At 47.5% G+C, this 18,191-nt stretch overlaps 6 protein-coding genes across 6 annotated transcripts; 4 read left to right on the top strand and 2 right to left on the bottom strand.

Annotated features, from left to right (window-relative positions):
• Positions 1-1,265: 1,265 nt before the first annotated feature.
• Positions 1,266-3,262, bottom strand: F5B22DRAFT_660487 (peptidase S8/S53 domain-containing protein; the record flags this gene model as incomplete). Its single annotated transcript, XM_047980296.1, has 6 exons — positions 1,266-1,713; positions 1,819-2,012; positions 2,139-2,389; positions 2,539-2,738; positions 2,869-2,922; positions 2,975-3,262. 6 exons carry the CDS (start codon positions 3,260-3,262, stop codon positions 1,519-1,521), a joined length of 1,182 nt encoding a protein of 393 aa, XP_047834139.1. The 3' UTR covers positions 1,266-1,518.
• A 4,748-nt stretch (positions 3,263-8,010) lies between these two features.
• Positions 8,011-10,193, top strand: F5B22DRAFT_592897 (uncharacterized protein). Its single transcript, XM_047973964.1, has 5 exons — positions 8,011-8,760; positions 8,828-8,895; positions 8,982-9,212; positions 9,306-9,448; positions 9,512-10,193. Exons 1-5 carry the CDS (start codon positions 8,502-8,504, stop codon positions 10,041-10,043), a joined length of 1,233 nt encoding a protein of 410 aa, XP_047834140.1. The 5' UTR covers positions 8,011-8,501; the 3' UTR covers positions 10,044-10,193.
• An 82-nt stretch (positions 10,194-10,275) lies between these two features.
• Positions 10,276-11,598, top strand: F5B22DRAFT_592901 (uncharacterized protein). Its single transcript, XM_047973965.1, has one exon. The coding sequence runs from the start codon at positions 10,578-10,580 to the stop codon at positions 11,469-11,471; it is 894 nt and encodes a 297-aa protein (XP_047834141.1). The 5' UTR covers positions 10,276-10,577; the 3' UTR covers positions 11,472-11,598.
• A 1,244-nt stretch (positions 11,599-12,842) lies between these two features.
• Positions 12,843-14,211, top strand: F5B22DRAFT_460427 (dioxygenase). The gene is made up of 3 exons (XM_047972053.1): positions 12,843-13,271; positions 13,367-13,848; positions 13,922-14,211. The coding sequence occupies exons 1-3, from the start codon at positions 13,035-13,037 to the stop codon at positions 14,190-14,192; spliced, it is 990 nt and encodes a 329-aa protein (XP_047834142.1). The 5' UTR covers positions 12,843-13,034; the 3' UTR covers positions 14,193-14,211.
• A 472-nt stretch (positions 14,212-14,683) lies between these two features.
• F5B22DRAFT_643149 (coiled-coil domain-containing protein-domain-containing protein) lies at positions 14,684-15,481 on the bottom strand (the record flags this gene model as incomplete). Its single annotated transcript, XM_047978220.1, has 1 exon — positions 14,684-15,481. The coding sequence occupies one exon, from the start codon at positions 15,479-15,481 to the stop codon at positions 14,684-14,686; it is 798 nt and encodes a 265-aa protein (XP_047834143.1).
• A 731-nt stretch (positions 15,482-16,212) lies between these two features.
• Positions 16,213-18,065, top strand: F5B22DRAFT_592913 (uncharacterized protein). Its single transcript, XM_047973966.1, has 2 exons — positions 16,213-17,094; positions 17,222-18,065. Exons 1-2 carry the CDS (start codon positions 16,767-16,769, stop codon positions 17,596-17,598), a joined length of 705 nt encoding a protein of 234 aa, XP_047834144.1. The 5' UTR covers positions 16,213-16,766; the 3' UTR covers positions 17,599-18,065.
• The last annotated feature ends 126 nt before the right edge of the window (positions 18,066-18,191 follow it).

An 18,191-nucleotide genomic window follows, 5' to 3' on the forward strand; every position in this document is an offset into this window, starting at 1 on the left:
GCGTAAGGTCATCAAACCCGAAGAATCTCAAGATGATGCTAACAGGGTCAGTGCTATTGCGGCCAAGGGCCGTGGAATCTCGCTGTGACCTTGCACTGCCAGCAGTGTGGGCACGAATTGTGTGGCCACTGCCGCCCTGAAACGATCAAAGTCAGGAGACGGTGAGCTATATGCGTTCTATGCCAGTCCAATTCTTCGAATGAAATGCTAGCAGCTCATATGAGAATGGAGTACCACATCATTTCTCTGACCCCTACCTGTTGGAGCAAACACATTCGAAATTGAGAAAGGGAAACTTTCTGCCCTTTCCCGAGCGATTCTGTACAGGAAAACACATTTTCTTCCATCATCGGCGGCTATTTGCTATACCCCTTAAAATTTCTCCTCCATCCCAGTTCATAGACATCAGTCCGGGCACTCTCAAAATTACTGGACAAAAATGGGAGATAGATTATCGACAGAACAACAAGACGGGGCAACGGCACGTCGCTCAAATTCCTCCAGATCTACGATGGCGGCTTATTTCCTTTTTGACACATGGCACGAAGCTAGATGTTTGGATTGTACATGGTCTTTAGCCCATGGATGAAGAGCAAGGAATCATTTCCCTTTTTCCTTTTTCATATTTTGTCATTTCGTTCATTTTGGCTTAAACGGGCTGGATGCGTGTGCTTTATTACCCCTTTCCCATATCAAATATCGTACAAGTTAAAAAGATGTCACTGGCTGGCAAATCAATTGAATCAACATTTCCCCTGCACATCAGGAAAATAGGTTCCGTCTTTCTTAATTGTAAACACTTGCTTTTCCGTAACTTCGCATATAATCAAGCATGAACTGTGTAATCAACGGTGGAAGTCAAGGATCACGTGGCATCTAGGCAATGCCAAACATATTGGCGAACCAGTCAAACCACACAGGGGGGACGAACGATGTCGCCTCACCCAATCCAAACGGATGACCGAAATCTTTCCCACCCATCCCTCATGTTGTCATATGCTGGGGTTATGATGCGGCGTTATTCTCGCATACGATTTGCTCAAGATCCGTTGTCGCACGGCATCTCGCTAGGCGCAGCCAGCATCTATGAAACAATAGTCTATCTCGATGGATGCAATGCAGACGCATCTACCCTTTTTCTCGCGTGGCAGCCACTTAAAACCTACGTCGGATACAATTAGTGGGTTAGGCAACTTTTGCCTAGTCACAGGTATTGGCCCTGCGCAGTAATAGGGAGAGCGCGTGGCGGTGTCTTCTAGTTGCGCCTTTGTTGGGGTCATTGAGTATTGGCCCCATGTTCTTTCGTTAGGATATTTGGCTTGGGTGTTTTACTCCTCATGGCTTCTGCCCATGGTATCATCGTCTATTTTACAGCATAATGCAGATCATTTCCAGCCAGAGTATCTAGGCAGCACCACTTTCGCCCTACAGCCCATGTGGTATTATCCAGCCATGCTTCGAGAACTACATAACACAGCCGCAACGCAGCATCGTCATTCTTACTTACTTTACCACATATTATCCAGAGGGGTTACCGTTGAACGCTAGGGCAGTGGTGGTGCCTTCTCCCACACCACTAATTTTGCCTTGTGTTGAGAGCTCCTTGATGCGGTCGCAAAGCGCCACGGGGTCTCGTGAACCCTCGAAAGCGAGCAAGTAAGCACCGAGGCCTGCAACAATGGGGCTAGCTGCCGACGTGCCTGAGGCTGTAGTCTGGATGCAGATGACTCGTTAGTATGAATCGCACCGAAGCGAGTCTTGTTTTTCTCATTCGTAGAGCACCCTTCGCACAGTCACAAAAGGGGGCAATCAACTTACTGATCCACCTTGGTACGAGGTGCTCTCGATATCGTTACCCGGCGCCCAGATGTCAACCACAGCACCGTAGTTGCTATAACTTGCCTTCGCGTCATTCTCGTCGCTTGCGGAGACAGTGCAGACAGACGGCTCGGAGGCGGGCGAGGTGTTCTCAGCATCTGCATTGTCGTTGCCTGACGCGACCGCGACGAATGCTACAGAACCTTTGGGTCAGCTACGGTCACCATGTTTTGGCACCAACTGAAAGGCCTCGAACATTATCCCGTCGGCAACTCCTGCAGAGCACTCAAAATTAGGACCAACGTGCGGATATTACTTACTGCCTGCATTCACGAGAGCAGCTACGGCATCGTTGCTGGCTTGATTCCTCCCACCACCAAGCGACAGGTTGGCGACGGTGCCCTTAGGACAGCCCCTGCTCGGTGCATCTTGCGCAACCCAGTCGATCGCTGCAATGATGCTGTTGCCATCTGTTGTACCGTCATTCTTGAATACTTTGACGGCAAGCAGTTGCGTCTTCTTGGCCACACCGTAGGAGTTTGAGCCCACGATGCCTGCGACGAAGGTTCCACTATAACCTCTGGAGTTAGTGATTACTCTTTCGGAGAAAAGCTTTGGAAGTTCTGCATACTCCCGAGACACACTTGTGTCCCTAGTAGTCAACTATGACCGCCAGGAGTAACCAAAAACAGAAAGAAAATGACTCCAGTGGTTACATACTGACCTGCGCCGTCGATATTCTCATCGTCGGCGAAATTGGCCCCCCAAGATGCTCGACCGCCAAAATCTGGGTGGTCAACATTGATTCCAGTGTCGATCACGTAAACGCAGGTCCCTTCGCCGTCTGACGAGTCGCGAACGTAGTTATTGTCTCCATTATTGCGATGAGATATCCGGGCAATGCCGTAGGGCGCATTCTCCTAATTGAACGCACTGCAGTCAGTAATTGCCAGATGGAGAAGGGATTCAGCTCATGTTTCGAGAGTTATGCAGGAGCAATGTGACCCGAAACATGCCTAAAGTGGAAATAAATGACTCCAGAGAACTAACCTGAGTGGTATAATCATACAGGTGAACCTTCGAGTCTTCTTGCACATATTCGACCTATACCACTTATCAGTGTCGCACTGGAACCATGACTCCTCGGCTATCATACATGAGGGTTGGCCCTTAATGATTCAAGCGCTGCGTCGTCGAGTGCACTAGCGAAACCTTTGAAGCTCGTTGCGCCATACATGTGCTTGGCACTGCTCATATGAGTAGTCAATGTACGGTCTGCATCTGCCGCGACGAAACCGTCCTTCATCTTGACAATATACATCCCCGGAACTCGATGTTCGTCGCTTGCCCGCATAAGCGGTGCTGGCCCATTCCTCTTAGGCACTGACCTCGCCGCAGCAAGGGAGGCTAGAGCACTCCAATACAGGAGCGACTTTAGATACATGGTGATAGTATCACGAGGGTTTCGATTGATGGCTTGATGGGAGGCGAGGTAAATGGTCAAGTGCGCCTTTCAACTCCGATCTGATGGGTTGGCCGTAGGCATTCATTCTTATAACTATTTCTCTTTCCACGTGTACTATGGCCATGATGACAACGTGCTCAGGATTTTGTGCTACAGGTGATATGTCTTGAAGCCTCACGAGATTCAATATGCGGTGCAGATCACTACCTTTTCACCCGTCTTCGCGCATTTGCTCGTCCTTCGTAGATCCCTTCGAATCCACCTCCTTCCTATATAGGCAATTTCAATCCTGCTCATCGGGGCATTAGATAAAACAAGTTTTGACTTGGCAGGCACACAGCCACGGCTTGTTTATGTGAAATCTCACATCAGTTTATTTATATATGATCCATTCGTGGCTTTGTTATTTAATTATCTTGTAGCATTATTTGATCCCATGAGGAGGACGAACGCCACGATCATGATGAGCATAATATTACGATCCTGCTTCGGGTTCATGTCGGCACCAGCCCGGAAGCTAAGATGAATACCTTTCAACTACAAGAGATTACACGTGAATTGTGTCACCTTCAGTCTTATTATAGCGTAGTAACGTTGCTATATACTGAAAACACATTGAAAAGTCCAAGCCGATGCTAGATGCGGTTTGCATATCTAGACGGAAGGATTTTCTACTTCTGGATGGTGTTACGATAAAACCAGAACTACTTACGCGGAAGCTATCTCATTTGGCTATGGAGATCCTATTCTACCCCTTTCACTACCTATCAAGTGATTACACACGAATTGAACTTGTCAATCTCTCTCTATCAGCCGGGATACGTAGTATGCCACAACGTGTTGCACATGGGTTTAAGACATGAAGTAGAAAGTTAAAGTTTTCTGATCAAGCAGGGGGTTATTGCATGATTAAGATAGCGATATTATTTAGTTGGGAAGTGGAATATTTTGGATCAGAAACGCTACTGTTTTTGGTTGACGGGGGTTGGAGCGAAGCTGCAAAGACTGGGCTATTAAAGACCTTGGTGAGCGCCAAATCAGTGACCGTCATGATATACCGCTGAAATTATCACGGGGAGGAATACTCCAGATAGTGGCGGTCGTTCTATAGGCATGGGTGCAGGATCGCCACCCTCAAGATTGTGACAGTCCGCCATTGGGATTACGATCTTAAATTCGAGCTTGTCTCACTACAGCAGAACTACGTTAACGACGTCGGAAAAATGGATATGTCTCAGGGCTCTCCAGGGTGATAGTAGGTCAGGTCTCGTTTTCAAATAGAAGATGATCTTTGCACTATTACTAGCCATGAAGCTGAGTGACAATTAAGTTATTCAAGAATTTAGCATTTGGATAAGCAGCATACTTTCATGATATTTCAAGTAAACGGTTTTGCCTTTGCTGGGATACCCAGTGATCACAATTTCCTCATAACACTTACCAAGAGAGGTAAGAGTCTTGTGAATTCTAAACGAAACAACTAGGCTGGATGCGAGGGGTTCTTTAGTTGATGCGTTTGTAATTTGGGACTGATGAGAGTAAGCGATCTTAGGGGAAAATGTGGGAGCTCAACGTGCTGAACTGGAGCGACGAGTGATATACGAGATTGTGCCACATGAAGGTACTCAGCTCTCGCAAACATGAGACATATTGGCATTATAAGATTGACAGATAATTAATGATTGCACGACGTGTCTCCAAGGCCTCAAATCCATGCTACGGCTTTATTCTGGGAGCCTCTATGCTGTAGTTCTCATTACAACAAATAGAAGTACAAGGTGATGCGAGCCGTGCAACTGAATAATTATAGACTACCTCAAGGCTATTGTCATATGGACTATGAAGTATCTATGTCTGGGCTAGACGAACTCAAGCTTACCTGCTCATAGTTGCACATCAGTTCACAGGGGTTGCCGGAATAGACCTTGTATAAAATAGTAAGAGAACACGCTGAGGATGATATGATTACGGTAACATAGATAGATTTGATCAAAAACAACTGTGTCTCAAAATAATAATCATCAGCAATATGTACATAGTTGTTTGACACCGGAACATTCTTCTCTTTGAACCGCGAACTATGTGAATCACTGTTCTGCTCCTGGAAGGGCCTGCCACGACTTGCATGTAACTATACGTTTAAGATGGGCTTTGAACTCTCTCTCCATTCATGATCGGAGCTACTAAATACTATATGCGATTGGCATAACACTCTAATGGCTCATGCGGGTAGAGTTCATTTGATTAGTCTTTATAAAAGAAGTAGAAGGACTACGTAAAATGCTCACACGTAGCTAGGACAGTCATGATAGCGTCTCTCACATACTTGGCCCAACTAGGTAGACCATTCCAACCTAGCCTGAGGTTGACCTGTCGAAGTGGTATCAGAACATGCTCAACTACCAGATAGTTTCACCATATCAATCAAATTGAAGGAAAGCAATAAGGACCAACAAAATTTGCCGGTGGAATGTAGACAATCCGGGGTAAGACCATGTCGTTGGTGAGGTGGAGGTTAGAGCAATCCTTGCTGCTTGATCCGTTTGTTCGGTCCCCCATGTTCTACGGGCGGATACCAAATTAAGAGTCTAGGTCAGGGGCCCAGTAACTGTAACCATAGTCCTGGAGTCACCAGGTTTCGAAGGGTCTATGATTGCTAATCTGTAATGATGATTCTTGTCAAGGTATTATATTGTAAGGACTGGGAGAGCTTGTCCTAGTTTCTTGTCTGACAGACACACATGTACGTATATTGATGTCGTCCCAAGTAGCGACCCGGATTTGCCTTCACCTTCGGAACGCCAAGTTCAATAGATTTCTTCCCGATAATAGGATGAACCTAAGCTTCAAGGGGTAAGATTACAGCTTGCAATTCTCTGACGTGCGCAGTCGTCAAATTTCATTGTAATCTTAAGGCTTCTCAGCGTTTACGTCAAAAGATGTTTCGTGGAATACTGGAGCTGCGCTAGATGCCATCACAGCACGCAAGCCCGCGTGGGATGTTACTGTTCCGGCATTATAGTACGCCGGTAGTTCTCACTAGTGGCGTGCCTTGCAAATCTTGGCTCTCTGGGCACGTCCAGCTTTCCTTTGTTGGAAAACCGCCAACCATACCTAGTAAGCACTTGGGGGTTTCGCGTAAGTTATTTGGACGCTAGAATAGTGGATTGTCTACTTAAGTATAGAAATACTCTTGGGAACTGTACTAGCAACACCTCAACTAAGTGGTTTCAAGCAGCTGGGACTTGCCATGCACTTATCTGTAACATGTAATGACCTTAGGCTATCTCTCGTGGGGAGTTGTGCAGTTACGACACCAACTGCTGAAGTAGCGCCCTAGTCCCTTGTCAGCCATCGAATCGTTTCAGTCGCGACAGCTTGCTTCAAATGATGGTTGTTGCTTCCATCGTTTAATAGTTAAGCATACCGCTGGAGATTGCTATCAAAGGGCACAAGGCTTGAACGCGATAAAGCAGATATATACATTGAAGCGCAGCTTGAGTTTAGTATACTTGCCGTCGAGGTAGTTTTGGGTAATGTGATTTAAAGCCCGAGAGAGCTGTTTGTAAGTAAAGTTTTCGGCAACAGCGGCTAGATTAATGGCTTTAGCTCTATTTAAGATCTTCGTAGGTAAGGCAAAAATCCCTGCTTCCCTTCCCTTTGCGTACTTAAGCCAAGTATCATTAAGTACATTTGTAATATTTGTCGCAAATAAGCAGCGCTGTCTTAAATTGAGTTATACTACTGTGAGTCGCCAGCTTCTTAGTAAGATCGTAAAACGCTCGACTCGGGGAAGGAAATGTTTTCGTAGATTTTCAAATACTAAAGATCTTTGAATATTGTTCGTAGAGTCCTTTTCTGCATATAAGGTTGCTAATTATCTGCAACTCATGGGCTATCGAAAGAAGCTAGTTAGGTAATCAACTGCTCGGGACTTCAATGTCTCGACTGTTGCCCACTATCGTACTGCATATCTTATACATAGATGGCAATATTACTATCATAATATGCGTGTACAGCTGTTAGGCATCTTAAGGTCGCGCTAACACTGATCATCTTTGCGTGCGAATCTACAGGCTGTAGACTTTCTTCATTGAGAGCGCGCCCGGAAATTTAAGATAACGAAATCGCCCGAAGGAATGCATTCCAACAGGGATGGTTAGTGCTGACCCCAATCGTGCATTAGTTGGTCTCTAGACTAATGTATCACCATACACGTACGTAGGTTTGGGTTGCAAATATACATCAGGCTGGGCATGGCAGGCTAATATTAAGGGTGATGGACATATATGACCTCGACCTCGACCTCCGTACTAGTAGTGTAGGTACCAAATTTGGGCTTCTCACTACGCCCTGTCGAATTTGTAGTGTAAGTTGTTGATGTTAAAGAACAGACACCTTTGTGTCACTGGCCAGTGAGCTGAGCTGAGCTTACCATACATGGCATGTAGCATTATTATGGTACGTATGATAGCATGGGGGGATCTGAGTGGTGCAAGGGTAGTGGCCAGCATGAAGCATAAATCTCAAACTACGTAGTTAAGATGCGAGTCGGGGACGCTCGAGTGGTATCCCGCCCTCCCGCTATTGCATACGAACCGGCCTATATGATATAGAGATCCTTGTCGTGGATATTCAACGAGTCACACACCAGAGGTACCTTGATCTACATCGCAGAGGAAAGAGTCAACCCTCTGCCCTGCTTAAGGAGATGATCGTGGGCTTTAGTAGGTGGGTTCTACGGACCCCGAAAACTCACGCACGTGGGCGCGTATATAGACAGACATGGTAGTGTGAATGGCCATCAGTAGCGCACGCACACACCGAGGCATTGAAGATCGGATCCTTACCATTCTAGTCGATCTATCCTCTGTCTAGAGGACAGTACATTGTTGTAGACAGCCGCTATGGTCTCTCCCCATGTACGCCTTCTGCAAGTGACTTGGCACCGCCCATGCTGTCTGTGGCGTCTAGGCCGCCAGGGCGTTCATGTCTTAGTGTAGTGCTTTGGAACATATGTAGTCAGCAGTCCCCGACCGCCAGAGGCGCCCAAGGTCTCATATTTCATTTCATTACTTCGACATTGTTGGTCTTGTTCTCTCATACTGTCTGTGCGAAGGGGGGGGAACAGTGCCGCCAAGAACGTCAAGCTGTCAATCGATGGGAACGTAGGCTTGCCTCCCCGTTGGAGTAGTCAGGATCCGGCTTCCTCCTCACGATGCTCCCCGCTACCGCCCTCCCCACCGAGTCGCCGTTGCCGCGACCGCCGCCGGGGCCGACGTACGTGACCGTTGAGCCAGTTGAGTTATCATTCAGACTGTTTGTTGCAAGCGTTATCATCGCATTCCTCGTGCTGGTCACACTCGTGCTGCGTGTAGTATCACGCTTCTGGATTGCTTTGAAACTTGGCTGGGACGATACATTTGTTTTCGCTGCCTCGGTCTTCTCATTTGGACAAACGGTCTTGTTTGCACTTTGTACGTCTACCATGATTTTGAGCCAACCACCACCGGACCAGTCGATGTTCTAACGCTTGATGTGAAGTGGTATTTGGTGGCCTGGGACATCACGCGCCAACGGTCCCTGCGCCAAATCAGTTTTCGATACCCAAGGTGCGTCATTCCCGGCTCGCCAGCGTTAAATGTGGCCGCTCTCCGCAGTGCACAAACAGAACTTATGAAGCTCATTCCGGTGCTAGATTCTCTTTAGCTTCGAGCTCTTTCACATCATTAGCTTGAACCTGGGCAAAATCAGTGCTCTATTCTTTTATTTGAAGCTATTCAGCCAAAAATCCGTCGCTAAAATAACGAAATGGTGTTTACTCGCAGTGTCGTTGGGAACTATTGGCTTGATTCTATGGCAGTTTCTGTTCTGCCGACCCCTTAGTAAAATGTGGGAATGGGACGGACTTGAAACTTGTGGTGACCGCGTACGTGCACGTCTGGCTGCTTCAATCCTCTCACGACAGCTCTCCAATCTTGCATAGCCTTCTTGCAAACTCTTTCTGATGATCGACGTATAGCAACCATTATATGTAGCCGTTTGCGTCTGGTCAATCTTCACCGATCTGCTGGTGCTAGTTGTGCCTTTACCTGTCATCTGGAGATTGAAGATGGAACGTACTCAAAAGCTCCGACTTTCTTGGTTATTTGCGGCAGGTTTAAGGTACGTATCTATGAAAGAGATTCCTCATACTAACCCCTGAGTTCTTGACTGATGGTATCGAAGTGTGACAGCAGCCTCAGTGGTCCGTCTCGCGTATATCGTCACGATCAACTATCACAACGACTTCTCATTTCACAGCGTTCCGTCTACGTTTCTCGCATTCTTGGAACCTCCTTTGACAATCATCTGCGTCAGCCTTCCGATGCTCTACTCATTCCTCTCTAAAGTATGGCCTGGCAGTAAAGGCCGCAATGCCTCTACCCCTCACGGCGGACCACATCGTTCGCACACCTACGCCTCAAGTTTCGCACGCCGCGTGGATCCAGGAAAGCGTAATTTCACCCCGCTAGAAACGACCAAAGCAGACCCGTTTGAATTAAACGATATCCCTCACGGAACCGAGCGCCGGGTGCAGGTTTCAACTAAGAATAGTCGAGGAGATCGGATGCTGGGGAAGAGTATAGATCGAGACAGTGAGTCGACTAGCGGCTCAGAGCATGCGTTAGTTGAGCCCGTGCCATACGATACTAGTCAGCAAATGGGTGGCATAATGGTCTCAAAGAACTTCACGGTCTCTGTCACGCAGCGGGAATAAGAATTAGCTAAATGATTGTATATAAAAGCGTTTGAAATTGGGCATATTAGATACCACTAGATGTATGATAAGACTTGGCTCGCGTAGTAATGATATAATGTATATTTAACGCGAGAATCTACGACAATATATCGCACATTTTATATGTGATACTCTATTTATCGTCTGTCTCGTTCGATTTTGCAAAATTCAATGGCGTTCTAAACCTAGCCAGGAGATGAACCCCAAGGAGCTCTACAATTGTCTCAACGTAATGGGCCGCCTTTTGTTGGTTGTTAAACTCAAAAGTATCAACTGTAGAGGCTGCAACAAAGGGATCACACATACACAATCATCATTCAAACTCTTTTACCTACTTAAACAATGTGCTTGTTTGTAGGTTGTACATGGGTCAAAGGACATAGTTTGGTTTTTCTCGGCCTATTAATACGAAGAAAGGAGAAACTGGGCAGTTTTTGCTTAACCATTTCCCTCCACCTCCCACTCCGAATTGATAAGCATACCGGTGTCAGCTGTCACTAAAAGAAAAGGAAGATGCCGCAAGCCAGAAACTCTCCCAAACCCAAAAGAGCCATTCGAGAGGCAGTGCTTAGACTTTCTAACACCTTTGTGTTCCGCGATGCAGCCGCAGGAAATGCGACGGTAAGAAAAACAGCCAAAAAGCGCGATACACCAGGTAAGCATACCACCAAGCCAGTCGCTGGTCATAAAAAAAGAGGCTCGAACCCCTCAACTGCGGAGAAGCTCTCAAAACGTCCTCGGCTGAACAAGAAAAACAGCAGCGACGCATATAAGTCAAGCTTGAAGGCCACGGTTGAATCATACTCGTTGCCGAGAAGATCAGCTCGTATTCAAGAGCTGTCAGTGCAGAATTTAGACTTATCTGTGCCCGTGTCATCTCCTACAGCGGTAACTGAAGATGAGAATGTTCTCCAACATCTTGCTTTCGAAAGTCTGAGTCTCGCCTCATCGATGATCAGTAAGAACGAGATAGTCCAAGGATCTACAGGGGCTATTCCTACGATCGTGGTGACCGAAGCAGATGAAGATGTATCTCGGGAAGTGTCGGCGCCGGTATACCAGCAGAGCGAAGCTTTGAGAACCCGCAATGCGCAGAGTAAACCTTTGGAGCGATCATTCAAGTCGCCAACGTATTTGGCGCCACCATCGATCCCCTCATTCACATTCTCTTGTAAGCCGACTGCCCCTTTCACCGCGTTCAAACGCTGCCCACCACCTCCTTCCGCTCTCCCATCGTTTTCAATGTTTCGAGAATTCTCAACTCTAGCCCTGCCGCGTGATTCCGCTGTAAGCACTCCCATTCTTCCCGGTCCCCCATTGCCCGTACCGCCTACCCTACCTTCGTTCAACGAGCTAGTAGAATCAATAGAGCGTGCTCCAAGTCGCCGCACATTTGTGGTCACATAGTAAGCAGTTCTCTCAATTACCTTCTCTCCGGTAGCAGGCTCTAAAGGCTTATTTTTAAAATGGGGTTCTACTCATCGCGACGAGTTATAGCATTGTTCGATATAGAAGAAGCAGTGGAGAAAATCTGTTTGAATTAGATATCTACGCAGACAGCATAGTTATTGTTTGCTTAGTCATTACACTTATATACAAAATAGCAATAACCATAATTCGAATCTGATAGCGTATTTAGTGATTGCCTCCAATTCCATACCTTTGTATTGTATCTCTACCTTGCGCAAGCCAAGCCATTCCGTACCCAAGTAATGAAATACTCAATGTGTATACGCAATATGGTTTAAAAGACAACTGTAAAACCCCCTGCATCTGCCCCTCCTACCCCGCGCCGTTCGGGCCCTAGATCCGCTCGGACACAGCACTCTACCCCGCGATGAGTTTCCCCTCAGTCATCGCATGAGGATCATCAGATTTATAATTGCAGTGCTCACAGTGATCGGAGAGGCAGGTCTGCTGCGTGATGATAAGAATGGGTACAATTGGCCTGGTCTGGTATGGTGCTCGAGCACTCAGCTTGCATTGATGGCACGAAGAGGTCCAGACAGTACTTTCACAGGGCCCTATTATCTCGAGGAGCCTAGATTTACAAGATGACATGAATAGATCCTGTACTAACCTTCTTACGTGTCGTTCAAGGTCTCGACAGCACCCGTAGTGAGGAAGGACTGGGGGCAGCTACGTTTTCTTTTTTTCTCATCATCGTGTCTCGATATAACCTCCCAGTGTCCTCTTCATAGGATGATGGCCTTGAAGCCTCGGCGCCTACGTGTCTCGGAGTTATCATGTATACAATCACGTTCTTGCTCGCGGCTGAATTGGCGCCACCAATGTCATATCTGTAACATAGTAAAAGCAGTATCACCTGACGGAGAATGCGTAACATATAATTCCGAACACCGTATGCGCAGAACCACGGGGATGGACAGTTGGTTATTGGTTCGCATCGCAACAACGAATATAGATCAGAATAGGGTACAGCTTTCCGGTAAGCCATCACAGACCGTCTCTCATATCACAGGTATGCACAACAAACCCGACCCGGAATAACCTTCTCCCCTGCAGCAGACGAGCTGGTGTGGTTCGTACTGTATTCACCTGGAGACTTGAGTCTATTTCCTTAATTCCTGAGAACAACTGCCGATTCCGAGGAGAGCCCCCAAATCGGCGCTAATTTGATGACCGAGAAATTACCTAAAGGGAGCTCAATTCGTAAGGGGTGGGTAACAAGGCTCAAGTTCGAAGAGTCAGAAGTCGTCCGAATGCTACAAGATGGGTAGAGAAAGGAGAGAGGGGGCATAAGAAGCAATTACTACCTCCTAATAAAAAACCCCCTCGTTTTCGCGTCTGCAATCCCTCGTCCCATCCATCTCAGTGTACACGTCGTACTAGATCGGTTTTTATTTGCTCTCGCCCACACCCGCTCCAATCTGTCCCAACTCGGTTCCTACGTCATACACCACATCGGCAATTCAGGTCGTGCCAGATCACATCGCAGAAAAGTGCAACATGGCTGCAGACAAGGTATCGGTACCAGCTTTGCTGGACTTGACCATCGACAATATCACGCCAAACACAATTAAAATCAATTCGCAATGTAAAGACAGGCGCTTGACGTATGTGATGGAGCGCTTGGTCACACATCTCCACGACTTTGCCAGGGAGACGCGCATTAGCACGGACGAGTGGATGGCCGGGCTCAATTTCTTGGTACAGTGCGGTCAGATTAGCAGTGATGTCCGCCATGTAAGTTGCAATAGGCAGTGCTATCAATGCCCAGGTTGGATCCGACGCGCGTAACGTGCGCAATGGGAAGAGACTAACAAGGCCACTCCGAGTAGGAATTCATTCTTCTGTCCGACATCCTTGGTCTCTCTCTCCTGGTAGACAGTATCAACCACCCGAAACCACAGAACACGACAGAGGGGTCCGTGCTAGGCCCGTTCCACACGCACGACGCCCCGACATTAGAGAATGGCGCGAACATGTCATCGGATCCCCAAGGAGAACCGCTCCTGTGCGTCTGCACGGTAAAAGACACGGAAGGAAAGCCGATAGAAGGTGTAAAGATTGATATATGGGAGACTGACAGTACAGGTCACTATGATGTTCAGCACTCGGACCGGAGCGAACCGACTGAGCGCTGTGTCATGATCAGTGACGCTAACGGAGATTTCTGGTTCAAGTGTATTCTGCCAGTCAGCTACCCCATCCCACATGATGGACCAGTCGGTAAGCTTCTGCTCAAACTGGGTCGACACCCTTGGAGACCAGCGCATCTGCACTTCATGATGGAGAAGACGGGCTGTGATCATTTGATTACGTGAGTTGGCCACCTAATATCGAAGGCCTCGGCCTCGTGCGACACCCTAGGATTGACTTTCTATGCCATCTAGCTCACTCTACATGCGCGGCGATCCCTACGAGACATCCGATGCCGTGTTCGGCGTGAAGAAGAGTCTCATCGTAGAGCCGCAGAAGATAGATAGCGCCACGGCGAAGAAGTACGGCGTGCCCGAGAACAGCTGGATTTTGAAGCATGACTTCGTATTGACGACTGATCAAGAGACGGCAAACTTGAGGGATAAGCTTGCCAAAGAGGCCCTTGAGAAACAGGGACTCAACTTGAAGCTCGTCGATCATCTACCTGTTCCTGACCTTGATTAAAGTACGATGAGCCAAACAACCTTGGATCCGATTGGTGTTATGGGGTCGCATTATAGAATGCCAGGGCCTGGTAGCATACATATTTATATATATCAATGGTAAAGTAGTCCACGCATAGTAGCAATGCTGTGTAAATCAAATCCCTCATATTGGCAAGATAGGCTGCATTCACAGTTTTTGGGTTGGAGGGAGCTAGATCAAAATGCAATTTGCAGCCAGAATAATCCTGGTATGCGATGACTCTGAACGAGACGTTCCACTTGCGTGAACGTGTTAGCATTCATTGCCACAAGCTAAGTCGCGTATATGATTAGTTGCGAGAGCATCCTGGGCTTGCCGTGCTTCCAGAATGGTCGCCTCGAGTATGGCTGGAAGTGGTAAGTAGGGGCACAAGTGACGATAAGAGGCGGCGCACGATGTACAGCGGCAGAATGTTGCTATTGTTGTTGCTCAAGGCATGAAGGATTCCGACGAACGTGTTCCTGATTTCGTCAGAAGTCCTGTACACCCGTCTCGCCCGTGAGCGGTCTCTCAATACTCTTCTTCCCTTCACCCTTTGATTCTACCTCGTCATCATAATCACTCTCTCCGACCCAACCGGGTTCCTCAATGTCAAACCACGCATCTTCCTGCTCTCGACGTTCGAGGGCGTCAAATTCATCGTCCTCATCGACAGAACGATAATCAAAATCCTCGTCTCCGCCGGCAATAAACCGGAGCCGAAGAAATTCATCCCAGCGCATACGGCCTTCTTCGGCGGTTTTCGGGGCAGACCTCTTTTCAAGGTCATGTGCCTCTAGTATATCTAGCTCCTCCCAGTTCATGTCCGTCACAGCTTCCGTCTCTGGCGGCCGACATGATGCCTGTGGATAAGATAGTTGTGTGAGGTGATTACTCGTAGAGTCTGCTCCTGATACCAAACTATCGCTGTTAAAGCTTTCACCAATGGTATCATTGGTCCTGCTTCGCGTCTGGTCGGCCAACCTCGACAGCCGCGCCTCGCCTCTCAATATATCAACCTCGAGCACGCGTCCAAAACCTTTAGCGCGACCTTCCTTCTCACGCTCTTCGTGAGATTGAAAACGCCGTATTAGGACGTCGTAGAGCGGCGGGTCAGCAAGCTCATGCTCAAGGGAGCGGAAGTACGACGGGTGCCGAGATAGCCACTCGCGCCGCCGGTTGCGCACTCGGATCTGAGCTGCGTGTGCTGGTGTCTTGGGCGGGCGAGGCTGTGGCCTCTCGTACGAGTTCGACGCTGATGACTCAGGTGAGGATATCAGAGGCGCCATTGGCTTCGAACGCAATGAGAGAATGGACATCGCAAGCTAGTACATATACCTGATCAGCTTCAGAGGACGATATCCTTCGGATCACAAGGCTCCAAGAACTATTCATTACCTTCGTAAAGCATAAACATAGATCAAACGACGGGATACCTTGCTGAATGCAGCAGGATGGAGGCAAATGTACCTAACCTACATATACAGATGGCTATTCGCCCATTACTAATCGAGACACCGTCTTATCTCGACTACCTGGACAGGTCTGCAATGTACAATTAGAAGAATGGATTTACTCTTCGCTTTCCTTGTTATAAGTGATGGAACATATAATGATTATTTCCAAGGCTCTGAAATAGGGAATAGCAGCACGGAATTCCCTTGATTGATGGGTACTGAAAACGCTGGTGAGGTTAGTTGAGTACACATATTGCTGTCATGGTGTTGGTTTGTTAATTCATGACATGTTAGTACTGGGCATCTAGGTATCTAGATACCTACCTAGGTACATAGACCAGAAGTACCTTTCTCCCCTGAATGGCTCAATTACGTTAGAGAAAGCACACCCATAAAAACCCAGGCTATAATAAGTACCTACCTCTGAGTTCTCTATGAGTACAGTGATCTATCCAAGGTACCTGGCTGGGGTACATCTTTAGTACCTATTGCCTAGGTAGGTATGCTGTGCTAAGGTTTAGTGGACAAGGCCCACTAAAAGACGCCGGTAACAGGGACACATAAAAGAAGCAATCGTGGAACAATAAATCTTAGTGCTAGAACTCAGCAAGGCCATTTTATTTTGACAAAGCGAGCTCCTCTCTCAAAGGCTGATACTATGCATACCAGATATTTCTCAGGTGGAAGCCATAGTCCAGCCCTCACAATTGTGTCTGAGGCTGAGGCGACAAAGCCTTGGGACGTCCTTCTGCAACAAACAAACCACCAGCATTGGTGCAAGGCCAAGCTCCAAGCCCATTATCTCACCCATGCCAAAATACTTTTGTATAAAGTCGCCTTCTCTATCGTCCCATGATACGGCATGGGACCAACTCTTCATATGTAGCGAAAAGGCGACTAAAACAACCCAAAAGGCACGAATCGAGCGTTCCGAGTCGCTTATACATACTGAAAACCGGGAATCTTACCCAAGCACCACGGCACAGCTGTCTCTCGATCACACATAAACAAGGTCTCACAAGCTATACAGGCCGCAGACGGTCACTGCTGCAAAAAGCTTCGGTGTGAGACACACGACTCAGCGCGCCATCGAAGCAGAGCTGCTGGCAGTAGTGAAATGGCGACGCAGGTCTCACAAGGCCCATTGGCAATGATGGCCATCGCAACTAATGAACCTGTTGTTTGTCATACATCACCTATGCCCAAGGGATACAGTTTCGTCCGTAAGGGTAACACTTATGTGACCCGCAACTGTCGACGTCAGACACAGGAGTCAGATCAGATTGTTTATGCTGTTGTCAACCCAAAGAAGCAGAAGGTTGGGATTCGGGTTCCAACCCCAATATATGAAGCTGTCTTGGAATCAGAACATGCTACACGGCTGGACCGAGAAGCTAAGGTCAAGAAACGCGACGAGAGCATTGAAGAGCACTTCCGAGAAACTAGTAAGTATTCGAACAAACACCTCCCCCCACCTACATGGCTGGGCATCTGTCACTTTTCATGCATTATCAATAATTCATTTTCCCATTTTCTTTACCATTGACCAAGTCACTAAACCTAGCACTGCAGTCTTAAAGAATTTCCCTCACATACCTCATGAAGCGCTCTGCGCCATTTTGCGCCACGCAACAGCGAAAGGATCAGGCCGCGTAGGACGTGCCGGGAAGCTAGAAGATGCGGTAAAAGCTATCCTCGCGGTCCAAGCTCACATACGCCATAATAAAACGGACTATGAAGCCTTGCTGAAAAGTGGCACTAGCCGTGAAAGCGCGAGAGCTAAGACATCTCAGAAAATATCCGAAGTCGCAAAAACATGGGGTCTTGTGCGCCCGAAAAGACAGTCCCCGAAGAAGTCTTCGTCCAAGCCTCGGACAAGAGCCACGGCGACTGCCGGCAGGGTTCAGAAACGACGTCAAAAGATTCAGCGTCGTGTGAGACGATCCTAGATAGCGCTGCAATGATCACCAGCTATGTTTGAGGAGTAATGGCGCTACCATTCATTCGATCACATGTTACAGCATGTCTGCATAGGCTTGGAGCTGGAATCCACGCGCGCCATTCGCAGCCACTAGATGACATTATGTCGTTATCAGTACATTCTTTGGTGCCAGTGCTACGATAAATTGTAAGAAAAGTCGATATTGATTAATCCGCAGCCGATGATCTGGGTGTCGGACCAACTGCATGTTGAATACCTAGATTTACGCACCTCTATCGCAAGATAATGCATTAAAATGGAGACAGAGAAACGGAGGGAGTATCATCGGTTGTTAGAAAATAGATTTTCCATAGGGGAGACAGTCGAGATATTCATGTCACCGTTTCTGACAAATGGTTTATGTGAGACTGTATTCTACTTGGGCACCGTTAGAACATTTAGTCTTAATTATCAAGATAACTTTCATCGTCCCTACGAACACCTCATTTCATCATGTGAAAGATCTCATGTCATAGTCATTTAATTCGATGAAATAGTAGATGCGCACGGCCGTCTTTGTGGTTGAAAATAGGCAATACACAGGGTACCACAGTGCTTCCC

This window comes from Xylaria bambusicola (genome assembly GCF_022495145.1).
Source record: "Xylaria bambusicola strain CBS 139988 unplaced genomic scaffold F5B22scaffold_6, whole genome shotgun sequence".
NCBI classification, from domain to species: domain Eukaryota; kingdom Fungi; phylum Ascomycota; class Sordariomycetes; order Xylariales; family Xylariaceae; genus Xylaria; species Xylaria bambusicola.

What these genes read in the sequence shown, in the direction of transcription:
- F5B22DRAFT_460427 (XM_047972053.1), top strand. Translation starts at nt 13,035, where the DNA reads ATGGCTGCAGACAAGGTATCGGTACCAGCTTTGCTGGACTTGACCATC. An exon ending in TTAGCAGTGATGTCCGCCAT is followed by an intron (nt 13,272 to 13,366) that starts GTAAGTTGCAAT and finishes CACTCCGAGTAG; the next exon opens with GAATTCATTCTTCTGTCCGA. An exon ending in GGCTGTGATCATTTGATTAC is followed by an intron (nt 13,849 to 13,921) that starts GTGAGTTGGCCA and finishes TATGCCATCTAG; the next exon opens with CTCACTCTACATGCGCGGCG.
- F5B22DRAFT_592901 (XM_047973965.1), top strand. Translation starts at nt 10,578, where the DNA reads ATGCCGCAAGCCAGAAACTCTCCCAAACCCAAAAGAGCCATTCGAGAG.
- F5B22DRAFT_592897 (XM_047973964.1), top strand. Translation starts at nt 8,502, where the DNA reads ATGCTCCCCGCTACCGCCCTCCCCACCGAGTCGCCGTTGCCGCGACCG. An exon ending in AACGGTCTTGTTTGCACTTT is followed by an intron (nt 8,761 to 8,827) that starts GTACGTCTACCA and finishes CTTGATGTGAAG; the next exon opens with TGGTATTTGGTGGCCTGGGA. An exon ending in ATCAGTTTTCGATACCCAAG is followed by an intron (nt 8,896 to 8,981) that starts GTGCGTCATTCC and finishes TTCCGGTGCTAG; the next exon opens with ATTCTCTTTAGCTTCGAGCT.
- F5B22DRAFT_592913 (XM_047973966.1), top strand. Translation starts at nt 16,767, where the DNA reads ATGGCGACGCAGGTCTCACAAGGCCCATTGGCAATGATGGCCATCGCA. An exon ending in AGAGCACTTCCGAGAAACTA is followed by an intron (nt 17,095 to 17,221) that starts GTAAGTATTCGA and finishes CTAGCACTGCAG; the next exon opens with TCTTAAAGAATTTCCCTCAC.